The sequence below is a fragment of the Magnolia sinica genome, chromosome 2 (genome assembly GCF_029962835.1).
Source record: "Magnolia sinica isolate HGM2019 chromosome 2, MsV1, whole genome shotgun sequence".
In the NCBI taxonomy this organism is placed as follows: Eukaryota; Viridiplantae; Streptophyta; class Magnoliopsida; order Magnoliales; family Magnoliaceae; genus Magnolia; species Magnolia sinica.
In genome coordinates, this window is record NC_080574.1 from 13,574 (window position 1) to 36,128 (window position 22,555).

At 39.4% G+C, this 22,555-nt stretch overlaps 2 protein-coding genes across 2 annotated transcripts; one reads left to right on the forward strand and one right to left on the reverse strand.

Annotated features, from left to right (window-relative positions):
* Positions 1-3,289: 3,289 nt before the first annotated feature.
* Positions 3,290-4,227, reverse strand: LOC131225675 (uncharacterized). Its single transcript, XM_058221246.1, has 2 exons — positions 3,727-4,227; positions 3,290-3,632 (listed from the first exon to the last, which is right to left on the reverse strand). Exons 1-2 carry the CDS (start codon positions 4,189-4,191, stop codon positions 3,615-3,617), a joined length of 483 nt encoding a protein of 160 aa, XP_058077229.1. The 5' UTR covers positions 4,192-4,227; the 3' UTR covers positions 3,290-3,614.
* Positions 4,228-13,743: 9,516 nt separating this feature from the next.
* LOC131237981 (kinesin-like protein KIN-14I) lies at positions 13,744-15,188 on the forward strand. Its single transcript, XM_058236113.1, has 3 exons — positions 13,744-14,294; positions 14,524-14,747; positions 15,105-15,188. The coding sequence occupies exons 1-3, from the start codon at positions 14,246-14,248 to the stop codon at positions 15,186-15,188; spliced, it is 357 nt and encodes a 118-aa protein (XP_058092096.1). The 5' UTR covers positions 13,744-14,245.
* The last annotated feature ends 7,367 nt before the right edge of the window (positions 15,189-22,555 follow it).

Here is a 22,555-nt window from a genome sequence, read left to right on the forward strand (position 1 = left end):
GACACAAAGAGTCACCTACGGGACTAGCTACTCGCACGTTGCAATGATTAGATCAAATCAAAGCAATCTGTAGGTAAAAGGTCCTAGCACGCGGCTACAATCCACGTCGTAAAGTAGACAATACTAGGTGAATGTCGGGTCTACAATACACAGGTCATTCCACATGAGGTACGACTCATATCATAACCTCATAACCTGGCTTTAATTTCAGATCATAACATTGATCGCATGTAATGGAATGGTGCGATTATGTTATTCGACTGTATCAGTCTCATCTACAATCTTTATAAGATTGTAGGCGGATATGACTCACTCATATCCTCATCCTCTATTATTCACAATAAAGGGAAGTTCATACCTCAATGTATAAACATAGCCCCAAATGTACATCTCTTGTACATTCAAGGTTGGTCAATCCGTGCGAGTGGGTGACCGGCCTGCTGACAAAAATAGAAATCCTACATGATCTCAAGGTAAATGCTGATGATCTTCTTACCTAGTTTATATTAGAGGTCAATACTGAATAAATGGAATATATTATTCATTAATGAAAGATCGAATGTATTACAAAACAAGTACATTTGTCAAACTTTCCTCAATCTCATCTGCCTGACATGAACCTGAAATAGATCTCTAGCTATAGGTTTCATCATTAGATTAGTCATCATCTCCTTAGTAGGAATGTAGCTGAGGGCGACCTTCTTATCTCTCACTTGATCACGGACGTAATGATACTTGATCTCAATGTGCTTAGATTTCTGGTGGTATTTAGGGTCCTTTGCCAAGTCAATGGCAGAAGTATTGTCTATCTTCAGCGATATAGGCTGACGAACACTCGGTACAACACCCAGACTCAATAGAAATCTGCGAACCCATACACACTCCTGAACTGCAGCACAACATGCAATGTACTCGACTTCCATAGATGAAAGAGTTGTGGATGTTTGTTTCTTACTCGACCATGAGATAGCTCCTCCTCCGAGTAAGAATACATACCCTAAAGTAGACTTTCCCTCGTCTGCGTCATTACCCCAAGCAGCATTAGAATATCATTTCAGCTCGAGGCTTGTGCCTTCATAACACAACATTAGGTCTTTTGTTCCTCTGAAATAGCGGAATATACGTTTGACAGCTTGCCAATGAGACTGTCCCGGGTTACTCTGATAACAGCTGACTATGCCAACTGCATAGCTAATATCCGGTCTGGTGCAAAGCATAGCATACATTAAGCTCCCGACTGCGCTTGCATAAGGTACTGAGGACATAACCAATTTCTCGGCTTCAGTCTGGGGACACGATTTCCTGTCTAGCTTGGTAGCTTTATCCATAGGGGTTTCAACAGCTTTTGAATTTTCCATCCTGAACCGCTCTAAGATCTTTTATATATAGGTTACTTGAGACAAACCTAAAAATTTCTTAGGGCAATCCCTGATGATTTTTACCCCAAGAATAAAGTTGGCTTCACCGAGGTCTTTCATCTCAAAGTTCGAGAATAGCCAATCTTTAGTCGATATTAACAATTGTATGTCATTACCAGCTAACAGGATATCGTCTACATATAGAGATAGTATCAGAAAAGATCTTCCAGACCGTTTCATGTATACACAATGATCTTCTTCACTCATCATGAATCTAAAAGTGGTGATAGCCAAGTAGAACCTCATGTACCACTGTCTTGAAGATTGCTTCAGCCCATAGATAGATTTCAACAACTTACAGACTTTCTTTGGATGCTTTTTGTCCACATAACCCATGGGTTGTTGCATGTATATCTCTTCATCCAAGTCACCATTTAAGAATGCGGTCTTTACATCCATCTGATATAACTCTAAGTTTAAACTTACGACAATGGACAAGATCATGCGGATTGAGGAGAACTTTGCAACAGGTGAAAAGGTCTCCTCGTAATCAATGCCTTCTTGTTGTGTAAAACCTTTAGCAATTAATCGTGCTTTATACTTGTCCACTGTACCATCTACCTTTCTTTTGATCTTAAGTACCCATTTATTACCTATCGCTTTGCGATTGGAAGGCAGATCAACAAGTTCCCAGACTTTATTCTTCTCCATAGAAGCGATCTCTTCATCCATAGCATTCACCCAATCGGCCGAGTTAGAAGATAATAATGCATCCTGATACGAATCAGGTTCATCATCATCAACTGCAACGCAAGAGAATGTTTGCCCTTTAATATCGAAGTATCTTCGGAGAATCAATCCTCTTTTGTTTCGACGTAACTCAAGAGCCTGCTCAGATGTCCTCCCACTGTCCTGACGAACTATAGGAGGATCATCATCTTGACAAGCAGAACTCCCACTCTCCTGAGATACATCAGGTATTTCAAAAAGTTCTATTGGAGCCTTTTGCTTTATTCGGCTTGGGTATCTATCTTCAACGAAGGTCACGTCCCTGGATTCTATCTCAATCCATCGTCCATGGTCCTCATAAACTAGAACGTATCCCTTTGAATGCATAGGATACCTAATGAACACGCATTCAATGGTTTTACTATCAAGTTTACCTCTATGCGGAGTAGGTAGCAAAACATATCCCAAAGATCCCCAAGGGCGTAGGTTGGCTAGAGAATGAATCCTCCCAGACCACATCTCATATGGAGTCTTAGGAATGGATTTGGATGGGACTCTATTAAGGACGTAGACGGCTGTTAACAATGCCTCCCCAGAATGTGGTAGAGAGATTGGCTTATGCCATCATCGATCTAACCATGTCCAAAAGTGTCATATTCCTTCTCTCTGCAACACCATTTTGTTGTGGAGTGTAAGCCATTATGTACTGCCGAACTATTCCAATATTTTCACAATATGACTTAAACGTTTCAGATGTATACTCGCCACCTCTATCAGATCGAAGGATTTTAATCTTTTTCTCAAGCTGATTTTCCACTTCAGCTTTATATTTAAGAAAACAATCAAAAGCTTCAGATTTGTGTAAGATAAGATACACATATCCATAGCGCGAGTAATCGTCAATGAATGTGACAAAGTATTGACATCCATTTCTGGCACGTACATGATAGGGTCCACAAATATCTGAATGGATTATCTCTAGTGTGCCCTTGGACCTAGCTGCTTCGGGAAATGGTTTCTTTAAAGTTTTTCCGGACACTCAATATTCACAAAATGGCAAATCAACTTTGGATAAGGAGTCTAACAGACCAGAACGTACTAGTCTTGTCATATGATCATTTCCGATGTGACCTAACCTCGCATGCCATTTTTGAGATTCAGATACTACATTTTTATTTGACATAGCAGATAAAGCAAGAGGGGCATTATCACAATCTATGTCTAGAATAAATAAATCTGAAATTAAATTTCTCCATGCAAAGATGAGGTTATTCATTCTCAAAGAAACTCTTGTCCCGGAAAATCGAATATCAAAACCATCAAATAATAACCTAGAAACAGAAATTAAATTCCGATGCATCCCCGGTGCAAAAAGAGTATCACGGAGGATTATTGTTTGCCCTATGTGCGTACAGAGATGGAGAACGTCAATCCCTAGTACGTCTTCAACAGCGTTATTGCCCATGTACAGCTTGTAACTTCCTTTGGCTACAGGCCGGAATTCCTCGAGTCCTCGACGACTCTGTGTCACGTGCTTTGTTGCGCCTGAATCCAAAATCCACTCGTTAGATATAGTATCAACGGAAAGGATTTCAGAACAAACGCCTACATACAAAGTATCTTGTGACTGAGAAATTACCGTCTTTTTATGGGCACACTGCCGAGCATAATGGCCGGAATTTCCACAGACAAAGCAGACTATATTTGTCTTTTTCTGCTTCTTCTTTCCATTCCCCTTCTTGAGATTTGGAGGAGGTGTTGTGGTCTTCTGTTCTTGATTATTCTTCTTCGCCTTCTTGCGAGCTTTGAACCGTTTATTGTTAGCTTTCCGCTTATGGGTCTCTGCTACAAAGGCCTTGGCCGAACCTGGCTGAATTGCATTCATTTCAACCTCACGTACCAAGTGGCCACAAAAGTCTCTGAACGTAGTGATAGAATCAGTATGGTTCAGAATTCTTTTGATTTGGGCCCAAGATTCAGGCAAGGAACGGTGCATGGCTATAATCTTCTGATTTTCAGTTAATTTACACCCAACATTCCTAAGGGCACCTATCATTTGCTCCATCTTACGAATATGATCTTTGATGGGGTAGCCGACAGGCATCCTGTACTCCTAGAATTCTAATTCCATTGCCCTATGTCACGCCCCAAATCCCGAAATCGGATTCACAGGACCCGATCGCCGAATCTGGTGCTGACAGCCTCCGTAGTACCCCATTCTCGGCTCCTAACGTTCATACGCCAGATTCCGATCCTGGGATCCTACAAGGAGGATTTTCTTTTTTGTACATTTAACTCGTAATAAGCATAATCACAAGTATACCCAATTTGCAAAGACAACATCATCATCACATATCCACTAATATGAACATTTGAATACAATACTAAAAGGGAAATACGTAAATCGAAAGTCAAGCTCCAGAAGACCGCTGCACGCTCCAAGCTCAACACTGCTGCAACCTATCATCATCTGCACGCATCTATCATGCATAAGCTTATAGAAAGCTTAGAGGGTGGTGTAAGTGTGTGCACAAGGTAAGTGTCAAGTATTCAATACAATGCCATCATCATACAATACCGGAAATACTGGTAATCCATAAATCGTACATTATCGGAATAAGCAGAAAGGCTGACAAGATCATGAATTATCAGAGTAAGCAGAAATACTGACAAGATCATAAATCATAAGATAACAGAGTAAGCAATATAGAACAGCTATGCAAATAAGGAGTCATAAAAAACCAAATATCAGATGCCGAGGATGCGATGCAATATACAATTCCTGATGAGTTCGCGAATAGCGTCAACCGTATCTAGACCATATAAATGCAGAAACGCAGTAACCTAAAATGTTGTATGCCGCAAATGTCATGCAATATGCGGTACGAATGGAATGATCATACTGGAGTGTGAAGTCGGGATGATAGTACGTAATATTGCAGGCTATGGGGTCCATCACAAGGGACTTCTATCCAAACTAGTCCCATACCTAAATTTGGATAGTCAGACTCAATGTGGTAAACTCCTGATCTCAGGTTAGTCGCACGCCCCAACCGAAATCTTGGCCATTGCGAAGGCACAAGTAACAAATAGTTGCGCACCACCAACCCGAGTGGATAGTGAATGAATGAATGCATAAATGAGTATGCAACTCCTGCTCACTAAATCCACATATCAGTACAGTTCATCTCTGGGATCATCACCGTGGTTTAGTACACTCCAAATGGCATTGCCGCTCTCTCAGCCGCACAGTCCAAGTGAGCGTAAGAAACCTCATTATCCGCCTGGCCAATAGTCTGCCAATACCTATCCGGCATGTCGATAGCGGACCCATTCACGAGTTAGTCAAACTCAGCCTAGTATTGCCCCCTACCCTCAAGCGGGTAAGGCCACACGCCCTCCCAACAGACCACGACACAGTAGGAGACGCGGCCTCCTGGTATTCGGCATTCGGGCGCTCATGTATCCACTCGATCTTGACGTTGGGGCATCTCCTGGCCACGGAGATTTAGGAATTTTCACTCAGGGACATGTATGGCGCCCGTATGCTAGAACCAAACATTTCTGGTGTCCCATTTGGCCATCCACGATATGCCTGTGGAGGCTATGGCCCTAATGTCACTAGGGCGTACAGTAATTATGATGCGAGATGCATGAGTCATACAATCCAGTCATGCATCAATTCTGCGCATACCGCGTGCTCATGTGAGATAACCTCCGCCTATCAGGGAGTCTCATAACAACATGCTCAATAACATATGCAATGATCAACCACATCTCATAACAAACATGCAGATGATGCGTATGGGCATGTATCATGATGCTATGCTGTCACATACTCATAATCGGTATCAACAACCAGCATCGACAATCGACCTTGACAATGTGGACATTTAACCAACATTGCCCTCAAGGAATGGCCCACATAGAGCCAAACATATCATGGGCCCACGGCCTCACACAAAGGCCTGATATACAACACAGTGGGCCTTACTCAAGGGCCACATATACACAACAGGCGGGCCCTGCTCTTGGGCCTCAAATACACGACATGTGGGCCCTACACATGGGTCTCGAATACATCAAATGGGCCATGCATCATGGGCCATGAATACATCACAATGGGCCTTTCTCATGGGCCTAACATACATCGTAATGGGCCTTTCTCATGGGCCTAACATACATCATAATGGGCTTCATAGCCTGGTCCTCAAATGCATCCCAATGGGCCTCATCGCATAGGCCTCATATACATCATATTAGGCCTTAAACACGGCCTAAATGCACATCACAACGGTCCTCAAATACGAGCTGCATATACATCGCATTGGGCCTCAACAATCGGCCTCGATATTCGGCCTCAATAATCGGTACCGATAATCAACATCTATAATTAGCACTGACAATCAGTATCGATAATCGGCACCGACAACCAGCATATATAAACAAGGCGGGGTCCATAGATAGACAACCAATCAACAATAATGTAAAGATCGGCTCTCGGCTGTGGTTATATCAATCCGATAACACAGAGCCATCTGTCTATGGCGATTGGGGCCCACTTATTTGGGTTAACCCACGAAGAGAATGGGCCTAACAAGGCTTAAGGGAAGGTTACAATGAGGACATCTAACCGTCATTGCCCATCAATGTGGATATTCAACCAACATTGCTCCCAAGCAGTGGCCCATGTAGAGTCAAACATAAGGTGGGCCCATAGCCTCACACAAAGGTCTAATGTACATCGCATTGGGCCTCATACAAAGGATATATATACACAACAAGTGGGCCCTGCACATGGGCCTCAGATACATCGCATGACCACAACCCGTGGGCCCAATGCACATCATAATGGGCCTCGTTAAATGGGTTGTAAAGCATCACAATGGCCATGCCATATGGGCTGAAAATACATAATAGGTGGGCCTCAAATATCCAACAAGTGGGCCTCGAATATTCATTAGAGGTGGGCCTTGCACATGTAGCAAGTGGGCCCACACATCACAGCTGGGCCTACCAGTGGTCTAGCCAAAGAACGGCTTGTATAACATACACATCACGATGGGTTGCATCATTGGGCCGCACTAATGGGCCACAAGTATATCAAAGTGGGCCTGACGGATGAGCCACAAACACATCAAAGGTGGGCCTCATGGATGGGCCATACACACATCAAAGGTGGACCTCATAGATGAGCCATAAACACCTCAAAGGTGAACCTCCTCAAATGGGCCTTATGTATATACCAAAGTGGGCCTCATACATTCCCAAAAAAAAAAGATCATATTGAGGGATCTGGACCATTCCACAAATAGCAGTGGAGATAATGATTTTCGCCGTTTACAATTCCAAGGCCCACCATCAAATTTATTTCCCATCTAGTCTGTTAGTAAGGTTACAAAGACTTGGTTGGGAGGAAAAATAAATATCAATTTAACCCAAGACTACTATGGTCCAAAAAAAAAAAGACTTCAATGGTAAGTGTTCATCTCTCCACTGTTTTCTGTGGTGTGGTCCACCTGATAAATCAGCCTCATTCTTAGTCTTAAGCCTAAGATGGCTTGCCAATTAGATGGATGGTTTGGATGCAACACATGCGTCAAAGAGGGTCCCACACATGGGGTGCACACGTCACCAAGGTGGGCTCCACAGAACCTGTTGCTTCAACAGCAGCTATAGGCTAGTGTGTGGTACACCTGCCAATCTAATCCCATCACAGATGGGTCCCAAGTGGGCCCCACCATATCATTTATTTTCCTTCCAGCTATTGATAAGGTCACACAAACCCACAAAATAAATAAATAAATATTATATTTGTCCAAAACTTCAGGACTAAGAAAGTTTCAATGGCAGACGTCCAACCCCACTGCTTTTGCTGTGTGGTCCTCTGATAGGCAGATCTGCCTTATTTTTGAATTCAAGCCCTTAAAATAAGCTTTCAAAATGGTTGGACAAATTGGATGCAACACATGCATCATGGTGGGGAGGGGGTCCACATGAACTATGGATCTGGCTCATTCTTTAGCTCATGTCAAAAAAATGAGCTTTCAAGATGGATGGACGGTTTGGATGCAGCACATGCATCATGGTGGGTCCCACCGTCCAGGTGTGGACGATGTGGATAAAATACATGAACCATGGTGGGCTCCACTGTCCACGGCTGTGGACAATGTGTCCAAACACATACATCACTGTGGTCTCACGTGGGGCCCACCATAATGCTTACTAGCAATCCAACCCATTGGTAAAGTCACACGGACCTTGATGAAAAGGAAAAACAAATTTCATGGTGATCCAAAACTTCTGTGACCCAGAAAAGGGTTTCAATGGCAGCCGTTCAATCACCGATGTTTCCTATGATGTGGGCCACCTGAGCTTTGTATATGGATGATTCTTGGGGTGGCCCACTGCTCGGAGGGGGCCTACAAAATGGACAGTGTGGATATACAACACACATCATAGTGGGGCCCACGGCTGGGACCTTGGTCCCTGGCCCGTCCGCCTACACGACAGGATGCCGCTGGCGTCCTCTGACAGTAAGCAGCAGCAGCAGCTACTGTTGCCATTATATTTTTTTTAAAAAATGGTTTTTGTGTGGTTTTTTGCATGTAAGGCCCACATCAAGCAGATCCACACCACCCATTGTATTTCATGGCCCGAGACGGACCAAAAAAGTCCAATATTCACTATATTTTTGGTGCATCAAAACAACAGGGTGGATTTCACTGGTAGACACACTGTTTGCTATGCTAGGGCCCACTTGAGAGTCAGATTAACCTCATTTTTTGGCTCAACACTTAAAATGATCTAAGAGATAGGATAGACGGCGTAGATTAAACTTATACATCGAGGCGGGGCTTGTATGAGTGGTCCTTCCAAAGTTTTAAAAAAAAAAAAAATCAAACTGACATTTTTTTTTTTGTCTTGATTGCTTGTCAGTACACAACACTCTCACTTCACTCTTCACTTCTCACCCACATCTAGCGTCCGGTTTGCATACAACACATGTATAAGGTGGGTCCCACATGTGGGGACCATGGCAATGGCTGGTGGGTCACACGTGGACGTGGCCCACTTGATTTGGACCAACTTGATATTTGTGTTTTCCCATCTCCCTAAGGTAGGGCCCAAATGGTTTGAACGGTTGGATAAGACATACATCAAGTGGGGTACATCCGGGTGGGCCACACCGCCACATCGTCACACACAACAAAAGTGAAAGAGAGAGACGGAAAGAGAGAGAGAAGAATAGAGACACCCACCTTTGATCTTCTCTTCCTTCTTCCGCCTATAGTCTCTAGAGCCCCAAGGAAACGATTCCGACGGTTGAGATGGACTTTGAATGGTGGAGATGGGAGGTAGGAAGGTGGGCCACACTAGCTCTCTCATGGGGAGCTTGGACGTGAGTTGCTTGGGATGAAAAATGAGAGAGAGAATGAAAGAGAGAAATGATGGGAGAGAGAGATGGTGGAGTGACATGAGAGGTAAGGTACTTGTTGACTTTATGGTACTTGTGTAAGAGAGAGGTAAGCTAAGGTATGGGTTGCTTATACTTGACTTTGATTGATGGATTGATGTGACATTTAATGTGATTGATGGGACTTTCTCTTGGGATTTGCAACGTGCGGCGTTTTTCTCGAACTGAAAGCAAGCCTACATCTCCTGACCCGGGTATCGCCTCGGTGCGTAATACGTGGAGTCGGAACCGCGGCGACAGCGCGGTTGCAATGGTACAAGTTTCGAGTCGAGCCAACTCTGATATAGAAGACATGACTCAGGATCGCGCACAAATGCTGGTAACAGATCGCAGGGCATCGAAATCGACCGGGAGGGCCGCGAAAGCCTAGGGAACGATACGATCTAAGATACGGGCCTTACACCCCAACTCTCGCATCTGACTTCTGTGCATAGGCATCTGTCAATGCTTCCCAGATTCCCTTAGTGGTTTCATGCACTTCATACGTAAGTATGAGTTCTTTGTGCATAGTGCTAAGAAGGACATTACGGGCTGAACGATTTTATTTTCGCCACTTATTATAGCGAGTCATCGCAACCCTATGTTCTTGTAAATTCCCATTTTCAGCCAAGATGGGTTCCTCTTGAACTACATCGAGTATGTGAGATATGTCGCCCTCGTCCAAAACGCATCGCACCGCGCGATACCAGTCTTCGTAGTTGTTGCCGTCGAAATGTTATCCTTTCAGCTGTTCAGCGATTAACGCTTTGGTGGCCATCTCTACATTGCATGAGTATCACTACTTAGCTAAGATCTAAGGTATTAACACTAATCATCAACATTTCTACGTGTTATATAAATTTTCAAAGTATAAAAGCAGTTAACACATCTTAATGAGATCTGAAAGTCCACATACCCGAATGGGCGGTGTAGAACAATCAAGTTCTCTAATTAAGATGGGTTTAATACTTTTATAAGAATAAATTTATATAATGTGCAACCTTCCATTATTGGTTGCATGCATCATTTGGTGAAAGAGAATAAACTCCCACTCAGGTTATGCACAACCTATAGTTTTTAGGGAGCATCTAAGCACTAAGTTTTGTAATTTCTAATGAAAAATGTAGGGGGCTAAAATCTAAACACATCAAGCCGAATATTTTCATGCATATTAACATCATCATCAGAAAGGAAAAATCAAGTGCTTAGATATCAAGAGAGTACAATCTTCATCTGTGATCATGACCATTAGTGATGGATTCGATCATTACCGTTAATGATCATTGTTGATGATGGATCCGTTCATCAACATTGATCATCATGGTTGATGATCGTTTCGTTCACTAGTAAGCTTTAGATCAACAGTGAAGAAGATATAATAAAGGAAACAACATACTTGATATGTGTCCATCAACTCATAAAAAATATATATGATCAAATCCAAAACTCAAGATAACACATTCAGGTTGCAACATATCTGAATGTGGGCCACACTATTGTTTTGTAGATTAAACATGAATTCAATAAATATGTGCATAGATCTTTCAACAAATCTATACATGTGGAATTAGCAAAACTAAAACATAGTTGTTGCATGTGTACATCAGCCAACACGTGTACATTAGCTAATCACGTGAGATGTACATCAGCCTATCTGCTTCACACAGTAGGGAGGCATGTATGCCACTAGCTGATTTTTGGATTTCTTTCACACATATGCCATCTGCTTCACACGTGAAATGTACATATCATTATTCAATAGATGTACATATCAGATGTGTACCATTAAACGTGTTGGATTTATAATAGCAACGTGTACAGCAACATGTACAGCAACATGTAGGCTAACGTACAACATGTAGGAAACGTGTAATGTATACATGTAGACTGACGTATGATGAACATCTTGTAGGCTGACGTATTGTATTTTAACACGTTAGAATATATACATGTATTGCATGTTAAAGTACTTTAACATATACTCATGTGGTGTGGTCCACCAGAATAGTGGATCTGCCTCATTTTTAACCCTATATCATGAGATGATACAGAGAAAATAATGAACAGAGCAGATCCCCAAGATGACATCATTAGTGGACCCCACCATTCCATCCTTCTTAAATGGAAACCTTCCACGTACAATTATATGATGATGTATATATTTTAGTTATAGTATAACACGTCAGCCCTCCTCACATGTTAACATATGGCTTGTAGTTAATATGTTTAATGATATAGTAAGCTGCATTACATGTGTTATTCTTGCATGCTTTATACGTGCACAGCATCCACACGATCATTTAAACTACATGTATTTGAGAAGCCATGTGTATTGTAAGCACTAGATCCATGTGTACTGTGAACAATTTATATCCTTCCATGTGTACATATATAAACTACATGTGTAAACACCATGCTAACGTGTTGCTGTAAACAACATGTTAACAGAAACAATGCAACATGTTATAGGACATCATACAACAATATGCAACATATAACCAACGTGTTATAGTACATCATATAACAACATGGAACATGTTGCTGTAAACTACATGTTAACAGAAACAACGTGTTGACATATGTACAGCACAACACATTGGCATGTGTACATAACAACATGTGCACAAAAGAACATGTATACAGTAGCCAATGTGTACAAAAGCCATGGTAATTATTGCTAAACTTGTATATAGATACATGTGTGTACAAATACATATGTAAATATACATGTGTGTACAGATACAAGATTCATGTCAAAGGGCCTTTATATATACATACATACATACATATATATATATATATAAAATATATTTTTATTGAAATACAGTGTGCAGTGTCTACATCATGCACATCTATGTACACGGTCATACATGAAAATAGTTCTGTATGGCTACATCATGCACATCTATGTACACAGTCACATGTGCACATATATATGTACACAGTCTCATCTATGCATATCTATGCACATCTATGCAATCCCATTCGGTGCATATTTGCATATCAAGAGTAACAGTGCACACTGATCTTATACATTTCAAAAGCCGGAGCATGAATCCAATAATTTTTTTAAAAAAGGGCCACTTACCTTTTTAGATGAAAATTATAAATCGGAGATCCGCCGTTGAGTTTGCTTTGATACCACTGTTGGGAAGCGCGGAAGGTGAGCCCTCAAGATCTGACGGTCTACACAAAGTTTGGAACCCTCACAAAGTAGAAGAACGGTGCTTCAACGGCCCGCCTATCTACTACTGGAGCATATGGAACTATTCACACCTCTGATCCTATAGTATATAGTGGCCCCGGATTGTGATCTATGGATCAGATCGTCCCAAGGACAAGCTAAAATGAACAGACTATAGCGCACACAATATCTCTCTGTATACTCTCGGTTTATCGTATGACTCAATGCCTTTCACGAGAGAAGTGCATCGCTTTATATAGGAAAGGAAAGAGAGTTTGGGTGGGATTGGATAAGGCCAAATAATCCGATCAAATCCCTATCATCAATTAAAAATCAAATTCATAATTGAATTTGAAATTTAATTCAAAGGAAGAGACTGGAGAAAACATGGGATGTACCCACTAGTGATTGCTCACAAATGGGCCCCACTGGCCTATGTCCAACAGGTCAAACATTTCCAGAAAGTGAATACATGAACCGATGAAGCAATTATGATTACTTCAAATATCACGTGCTTTTCAGGAAAAAAGACATAAGAAAAAGTACTATTGATGTTTCACAAAATTACAATAAAATAAGGAAAAAGAATTTCATAATCTGATAATGAAAATAACAAAGTACCCTTGATATTTTTTGGAAAAGATAGGATATTTTCTCACAAGTAGATATCATGTGTTTTCTGAAATGATAAAGCAACAAGGATACTCTAAACAAACCATTATGTTTCATTACTATCATGCTACTGATTTCTTCATAAAATCCCGTTAGTTGACATTGGTGTGAATGATATGCTATATGCTATTCATTCGCTATTTAAAACACTGGTGCTAATACAAAAGTCCAGTCGTAAATTTTACACCCATGTTTCTGAGTGATGTATTCTTGAATTGTTTCCAGGCATATTTGTTTCTTTACCTATTCTTTTTCCATTTGTGCATCCTTAAACTAAGTGCTTTGGTATTGGTTCTTTCTATCACCTTGCTCTTCTCTAGGGAGAGGGATTTTTGAGATCCATGTAAAAGCAGATCCAATCTGCTGGAAGACGTGGATTGTTTTCTAAATGATCTGTCAGCCCTCAAGTTCAAGAGAAGTTTACTTTGGAGGACATGCGGTGTTTCCAAGGGCTGCTTGCTCCATTTGATTTCACTGCAGTCATTGATTTGAGAATACCTGGATAAAGGTGGTTTACATTGCCATAGGGCTTTTAGATTTTTGAACTTTCAAGGGAAAAAAAAGGGTTTTGTTCTTAAAGGTCTTTATAGTCATGTTCATGACTATTGTTGTATTCGGTGCATAGCTTAGGCGAAATATATGCTAAAATTCTGACAGGATCCTATCCCAACTTCTTTATTTGAGATAAACAATGACCTGGTAAGTCATTCAATCAAATTATTCCAGATTATCTTGACGTATATGGGAGTCAATTCATTGGATAGGGTGGCTCCTTTGAGTTAGAAGAGAGGATTGGGCATGCTAGGAAAGTTTATAAGCAAACTATGAAGCGCCTGAAACTCCTTGATGAACATTTTGTGCAGATTTCAAAGCAAACCCGCAATAATCCTGATAGGTATGCTCTTTGCTATCTGTTGGGTTCTAGTCATCGATGCGAGCAGATTCCCTTCTTGTGCATGCTCTTTCTTCATCATAGGTTTCTTTGTTTCAATTTCTATTGTTGGTTTGTTTATTTCAACAGGCAATGGTTGATAAAGGCATAGGAATTAATGTATTTGTGCACATCTTCCATGCTTCGTAGTAAGGATATTGGGGATATTTATCTGAGAATGTTCATTGTGTAGCCCATGGGGTGAATGTTGATCCTGAAATCCAAACCCTTGCATTGAATACAGGGGATGCTCTGAAACCTTCTATGAAGGTTGGACCTAGGCAAGCAATTCATGCACATGAAGAGATTGAAGCTCTGTTGACTGGTAGAAAGCTTACAACCATAGTGTTTTTCTTGGATGAGATGTTTAAAGAAATTACATACAACATGGCATCAACTGTTGCTGATGCTATCAAGGTACTTCTAAACATTTCCCCCCCTTTTTTCTTTAGAGGTTTTCTGACATTCACTGTAAATGGGTTCTGGTTCTATTTTTGGTTGCTTCACAAATACTATTTTATGCCATGTTTGGTTAAATCCTTCCGGCTTTAATCACTTTGCAGTTTTGAATAATATATAGTGGAGCATAGTCATTGACAATCATATTATTCTACAGATGTGTGGATGTTTTAACAATGTATGTATTCAAGTAATGCCTCCCACGTGAAATTTATTGTTTGTCACTGCATTCTTATATTTTAATGGACGTTGCAATTTTTTTCTGTAAAAAATGTTGGATCTATTTCTTAACGATGAAAACTACATCTGCTTCAGGAAGTCGCAGGGATCATCAAGCTTTCAGCACCATCTAGTTTCAATATATTTGAAAGCAGAAAAGTTGTCACTGGTACTAATTAAATCACCTGACCTTGGCAACAGTAATCATTTTTATCACTCTCTTGAGTCTATTTGTTTGCCAAAAAGAATATTTTGCAGACCCAATGTTTCTACAGTTATCTTATGTGCAGGTGAGTGTAAGGTAGTGACCAGTTGATTGAAGCATTATCTTGCATTCCCTTTGATTTCAGTGGTAAGTTCATCTTCTTTGTTTCAAATTCAGTACTTTGTGGTAATTTTTGTTTTTCCCATGCCAGTTGCAACACAATTATGTTTTGGGGAATTATCCTGTTGGGAGGGATGGTGCTGTGCAGTTGTTTGCATTGCAAATTTTGGCCGAGTTTGGATTTGTTGGGAGTCCAGAAACATGTACATCAGTAATTTTATGTTTTTTGAGCATAGGTTTATCTTTTAACCATGGGTAAAATTCAGGTCAGGGTGTGGGCCTAGTTAGGTCTTAAACTCAATCCATTCCGTGAACCTGTAATAAGTTCATCTTCTTTGTTTCAAATTCAGTACTTGGTGGTAATTTTTGTTTTTCCCATGCCAGTGGCAACATCATTATATTTTGGGGTATTATCCTGTTGGGAGGGATGGTGTTGTGCAGTTGTTTGCATTGCAAATTTTGGCCACGTTTAGATTTGTTGGAGTCCAGAAACATGCACATCAGTCCATAGGTTTATCTTTTAACCATGGGTAAAATTCAGGTCAGGGTGTGGCCTATTTACTAGTTAGGTTTTAAACTCAATCCATTCTGTGAACCTGTAATAATCCTAAATATGCCTGGATTTGGTGGTGGCCACTGCTCAAGCATGGTCCATTTGCCACCCTCCTTAGAGGGGTGGCAGTGGGTCAAGTTTGGCCCTGTTCAGCGTCAGCCCATGCCCAACCCATTTACTAAAAGGGCCAAGCATTTTAGCCCAATCCTAACTCATGACCCATGACCATGTGGCCCGACCAAACTTAAAATTCACCAAGCACAATCCCAACCTGACCTGACCCACTGAACTGTAAATAGGTTGCGTTCGAATGACCTGACCCGCCACACCAAAGACCTTTGTATATCCATTGATCCTTTCACTTTGTACAGAAGACAAACAAGCCCTCCTTTCTATTTCATTTTATTGTATATATGAAATTCAAAAGATTCTTTTGATTGCTTGCTTGATTGATGTGGAGAAAGTACAACCCTACTGAACATTGAATTAAGTCAAGTTTTTAGGTTTGTGAAGTATGCTTTGAATGCAAGCGGATATTAAAACAAACATTACCTGATTTTCTTCAGAACTTTCAAATATGTTGAAAGATTACCATGCTGGCTAAAAGAAATATATGATTATTCTAAAGTCCAATTTTCATGATTGCAATTGTTTGATCTTCCAATGTTTCTCTTCATATTTTGAAGGAATATGCATTTATGGATGGGCATTGTTTTATAGAGATCCTTTTCGTTGACTAAAGAAGAGTATCTACTGAGGCTTGTTGATGTTGCAAACACATTGAAATGCTAGGGAGTTGTCTCACACATTCGGAATAGGCTCTCCAAATTGAAGGAGCGACCTCGGATAGGAAAGGTAGTCTACCAAAAAAAAACAAAAAATAAAATATTTTATATATATATATATATAGATATATATATATATATATATATATATATATATATATATATATATATATATATATATATAAAAACTTCAAGATGCGATTATAATGGTTCTTTATTTTTTCAAGATATTTTCTTCCATTTAAAGTAAACTAGTCTGGTCCATATGGTGAAGAGTCAAATTCATTGATACTTTGGAAGAGGATGGCGAATGATGATCCATATGCACGACATGCGGCATACATGTATTGATCCAAACTCAAATCATGGATCTTTAGACAGGGCAGGGCCTCAAATTCAGATTGTTTGGGAAGTTGTAAGTTTTAACCTCTGACTAATGGAAATTTATTCTTTGAATTTGCTTCATTCCTTAATTTTCATTTTAGAGTCCATTTGACAATCACCAATCAGATGGTTTCGTTCAACATAATATTTGAATCATGCAACATCTAGAACTAGGCCTAGGATTGGAAGCTTTGGATAGACGTGCACATGTTTGCTGCATGTACAGTGGCTGCATGCACAAATGATGGATCATCAGATGTATCGAATATCTCCTCTAATTCAATTATGTGACTAATTTTATCTTCCTTGTTGTAATATCATATGAGTAATCTTCTTCTTCTTCTTCTTCTTCTTCTTCTTCCTTTTTCTTTGGAAAGATAAACTAGCTTCTATTAAGAAACTAAAATAGGAGAACAACAAGATATTAGTCCAGCTAGCATCGCCTAAAACTAACTTTTATTAAGGAACTAAAATAAGACTACAACAGGACGTTAATCCAGATTCCAGCCAGCATCATCTTGGCCTGGCTAACATAAACACCTTACACACAACAAACACGTATCACCTAGGTATCTATGAGATCAAACAATATATTGTCTTGATGCTCCTTGTTTGGCATATATGTCTGCTATATCATTGTCATCTCTGCCCACATGGGAAAACACTATTTGATCCACTACATAGATCCCTATAACTTTTTTTTTGTTTACATATGTTTAATATTGCTTGTGCTAGCATTTTCCTTTCAAATATTTACTGGATTACGCACTGGCGAGGAGACCCGGGTACCCCTATCTGTAATTGTGGGGGATACTTGTTTGAAATCTGGTTACTATGCATGTTTGATGTTAATACTGGCATCCACTGGATGTGAATATTTGTTCTGGTGCCTATGGTACTGGCAGACTTTTTGTAAGCTACAACTATTCTGAAATGGATCACAACCGTGGATGATTGTATTTGCAAAAATTAGCTTCTGATTTTCTTTCAAACTACATCTTTCTTGCTGTTGGAAGGGTTGGCTCAAGTACTGATTTGAGCATTATCCTTTGCTTATTTCCTACCAATTCATGTATGATATTTCTGTTGAACCTTTACAGTAGATGCATAAACGGTCATACCTATTCAACATCTTTTTTTGAAGCCATTTTTGTATTGATTTTTATAGAATAATGTTAGGGCGATAGCATTTGATTATAACATTATATTGTTGTTTATGTTACTATTCTACAGATGATGAAGCAGAGGAGATAAAAAAGAAAAAGATGAAACTTGTGGGGAAGGAAATTAGTTTTGGTTTTGTAAATGTTGATTGCACTAAGAAAACTAAAACCGTTGTCAAGAAAGTCATTAGCACATCCCTATCTAATGGCTCAGATATTGACGATGCAAAGGAGGTAACTCTACTTTCGGGTTATCTTTTCTTATTGGTCTCAGTTTGAGTGCTTTAAATCATGCTTGCATCCTTTAAATGTCTCTTTTTCCATACTGAAAAATAGTGACCCTGTTAGATCAAGCCAAAAGGTTAGGCCTAGGGGTTCATGAGGTGATTCATCTTGGGCAATTAAAATATTTTCTTTTATGCAGTGCTTTCTTGAATCTGTGAAAATGTAAAATTTTAAATTAATTCACAGAAAATTTGATCTTTCCATGAATATGAATTTTTGGACTATGGTATTTATAATTTATTATTTTTGTTCAGTTGCTACTCCTGAGAAGATCAGAGAACCGATGAAGGTCAAGGAGCGGACCAAAAATGAAGTAGAAAGTCATTTGCAGGTGGGTTTTTGATCTCGATCTTGAATTTTTATTCTTTTTCCCTTCTTTGTTTTTGGTTCCTGGGATATTACCAAATGGATGGCATAGATAAAACAAAATTACCAATGTGAGCCCACCAGCCTCATGCAGGACTGTCCATCTTTAGCCAGGTCCCAATGGGATTCAAATGGTTTTGATTCATCAGTCTCTTGGTTCACTATATTGTGTTGTTTGAGTGAATTTGATAGATCGGAAATCCCTTTCATCTTCTCTCCTCTTCTTTTCTGTGTTTTATTTCTTTCTTCTTCTTCCAAACTCGGACACTAGAAGTAGTGGTGATAATGACACCCATCTTAGGGTTTCAAATCATTGTCACCACTTTTTCTTTTAGTGTGGCCCATTTGAGCTTCAGATCTACCTATTTTTGGGATGAAACCCGAAAATGATTTGAAAAAATTTGATGGGCAGCACGGATAAAACCCATACATTACGGTGGGCCCAACATAGCCCCTGCCTAGAGGGAATAGGGGCATGTAACACCCTAAACTTTTAATACCCAAACACCATTGTAAGCACCTAACGAGTGGGAACACACATTCAACCAACCTGGATAGTTTCCCCATTCTTACAGAATCTGACCACTCGGGTATTCATCAGTCTCTTGGTTCACTATATTGTGTTGTTTGAGTGAATTTGATTCATGTGTTCTATTGAGTTTATTATCATACTTTTGTTGTTTGAATGATGTGGATGCATTTTTTTAGTCTCTTTTACTCTTGATAGATGTTAATGTTGTATTTTAACTCTTTGTTTTACCGTTATTTTACTTTTTGATTAGTCTGCATTCATGGGTCATCTATGTAGAACTGTCATTTTGCTGTGTGATTGATCTAGGTTCATGGATTACCAATGTCGAAATGCCCTATTTTCTGGTAACCTAGTCAAGAATCTTATATCCATTTTTTTAATGTACTTTGTTGTTTTGAGCGATTTAGATTCATAGTTCCTCGATTGTTTAATGTATTTTGCCGCATTGAGTAATTTTAGTTTATGGTCCCAGTCATTATTTAATGTATTATGTCAATGGTCGTTTCACTTATTGAATGTTTTCTTTTCTTTTCATTTTTTGGTTCAGTTTTAGAACTTTGCGCAAATAGGTTGTGTACTCTTGTGCTAGACGAGTGTTGAGATGGATTTACTACTCCAATTTCAGTATAATTTAGAATTTCACATTGCAAGTTTTTCTTCTATCTCTAAGAATAAAATATCACCAATGCAATTAAGTCATATTAGCAACATATTACTTTTGCTCTTGTAAACAATGTAACTGATTTTTCTGGTTTCCTTTTTATTGCCTTCGGGCATGCTATGGTCTTGCATTATGAAGAAGCCCACATATAATTGGGCCCATTTTCAATAATTCAAACCATTCATATCAATAGCTATTTAACAACTATTGTTCGATGCCACATGCACCAAAATCTATGAGTTACGCAAAGTCTTTTAGAGATCCAATGTTAAAATAATAGATTAGGCCACATGCGTCAGTCATTTGATCAGACTCATACTTAGTGATGCAAAAGGTTAATGTAATTGGGGGTATTTTCAAACCATTTGTAGAAATGGTTTTATTTTCGGTAACCAAACATTTGTAGGATTGGTTAACTTTTTAAAATGCTTGGGCCATTTGAAGTAATTTAATAGGGCTAATCTTTTAAAAAGCTTGGGTTTAGGGTTTAGGGCTAATCTTTTATTCAAATTGTTCATATTGGTGTTTCTTTTTTAGTGATTCAAATCATTTATAAAATTTTAGTCATTTTAGTAATCTGCACCCTTTGTATTATTGAGGTCGTTTTCTGTAATCCAAATCAATTGATATGCTAAGGCCCATGTTTCAACAATCCAAACAAATTTATTCAAACCATTTACATAACATAGTCCGTTTTAATGATTCAAACCATTGGTAGTGTTGAGGCTATTTTTGGTGATCCGAATTAATTGATATGGCAAGGCTCATGTTTAATAATCTAAGAAAATGTTTTATAGTCATGTTGGTTTAATTGATATGCCACTAATATCAACCATGAATATTATATCAAGCTCCATGTCCAATGATGCAAATAGTCTATGCGATATAAAACTCAGCGAATCTATAGTTGTATTTTCACCATATGAGACAATTGAGTGAATGAGTCCCACACAATCAGCCCAATTTCAATTATCTAAATCATTAATATCTCTTATTCCATTTTTACTCATAGAAAACATTCTTATAGTTGCGTCCCTTTACAGTGACCAAAACAATTAATCACTCACGCGCTTCTAGTGATGTGAACTATTTATAGGAATTGTCTCATATGTAAGATGTGCCAACCTTTTGAAATGCTTGAGCCATTCAAGGTGATTCAATTGAGCTAACATTTTGAAATGCTTGGGTTGTTTGGAGTGATCCAAATCGTTCATATTACTAGCTCTTTTTAAGTGATCCGAACTTGTGAACAATGGAAATCGGCACCCATGCTTTTTATCTTTGTTTTGAGGATGTTTGGGCTGATTTGGATTGATAGTGTAATAGACTTGCAGTCGCCACTAGTCAATTAGCTCAAAATTCCGCAGTCGGTTAGAACCTGTAGAATCTATAAAAGCTAGAGAATCTGAAGACTCTCTTACTTTAAATTAACTCCTGATCTGCAAACTAAAACTCCAATTAAGGGACCTCATTAACAGAAAGTGAAGGTGTTAAACATCCTCTCTACCCGTACGTGTATGGTTTCCACTTCGTGTGGTAATATCGATCTTAGGAGATAAAATAATAGGATGTAAAAAATAGAACTAGATAGTGGATTTCTAATGCGACAGGGTTTGAAATTCCGACAAGTCATAGAGCGTATATCCAAAGAATGTGTAAAGGAGAAAGAGGTTAAGAGGAGATGTAATGATGCTAAAATGTCATGTAGGAGGACTAGACTAGATGTGATGGGATCCTTTTAAAATGCTTGGCCCATTTGAAGTGATCCAATTGAATGCTTTGGTTGTTTGGAGTGATCTAAATTATTCATATTACTACATCTTTTTAAGTGACATGAGCCCTTTTATATAATTTGGGCCATTTAAGTGATCATATTTTAAGGCCCATGTTTCAACAATCCATGCAAAGTGATCCAAATCCTTTACTTAATTTGGGCTGATTGAGTCATCGAAATCCTAAGATTTAAATATCCATGTGGCATGGCTCACTTAAGAGCCAAACTCCTGTACACATAAAATGGACTAGTAAGACATGTATAGCACGTATAAAACATACACATTAAGGTGGGTGTCATGACCGTATCCTAAGTGGGGACCACACGTTGGACAACGTGGGTAAGCCCTCCTGTCAACATTTGGTCCACCAAGATAACGAGATATGCCTTACTTTTGGGTCCGTGCTCTAAAATGAGCTGTCAAATAGGATGGACAGTATGAATATACAATACATGCAACAAGGTGAGTACCACAGCGAACCCGCTCGTTGGACCAACATAGATTCAATACATTTATCGAGGGTGGACCTTAGCAAAACAGATTGGCGGTATAGATATGTAACACGTATATCAGGGTGAACCTTAGGGAGGTTAAAGCATAGGCAGTCAATTCCAACTATTTCCTGCTGGACGGTCCAGCTGAGATTTGGATCTATCTCAAAGGCTGCAAAAGTAAATTGGATGCCTAGATTACTACACATCAGGTAGATCAACGGCGT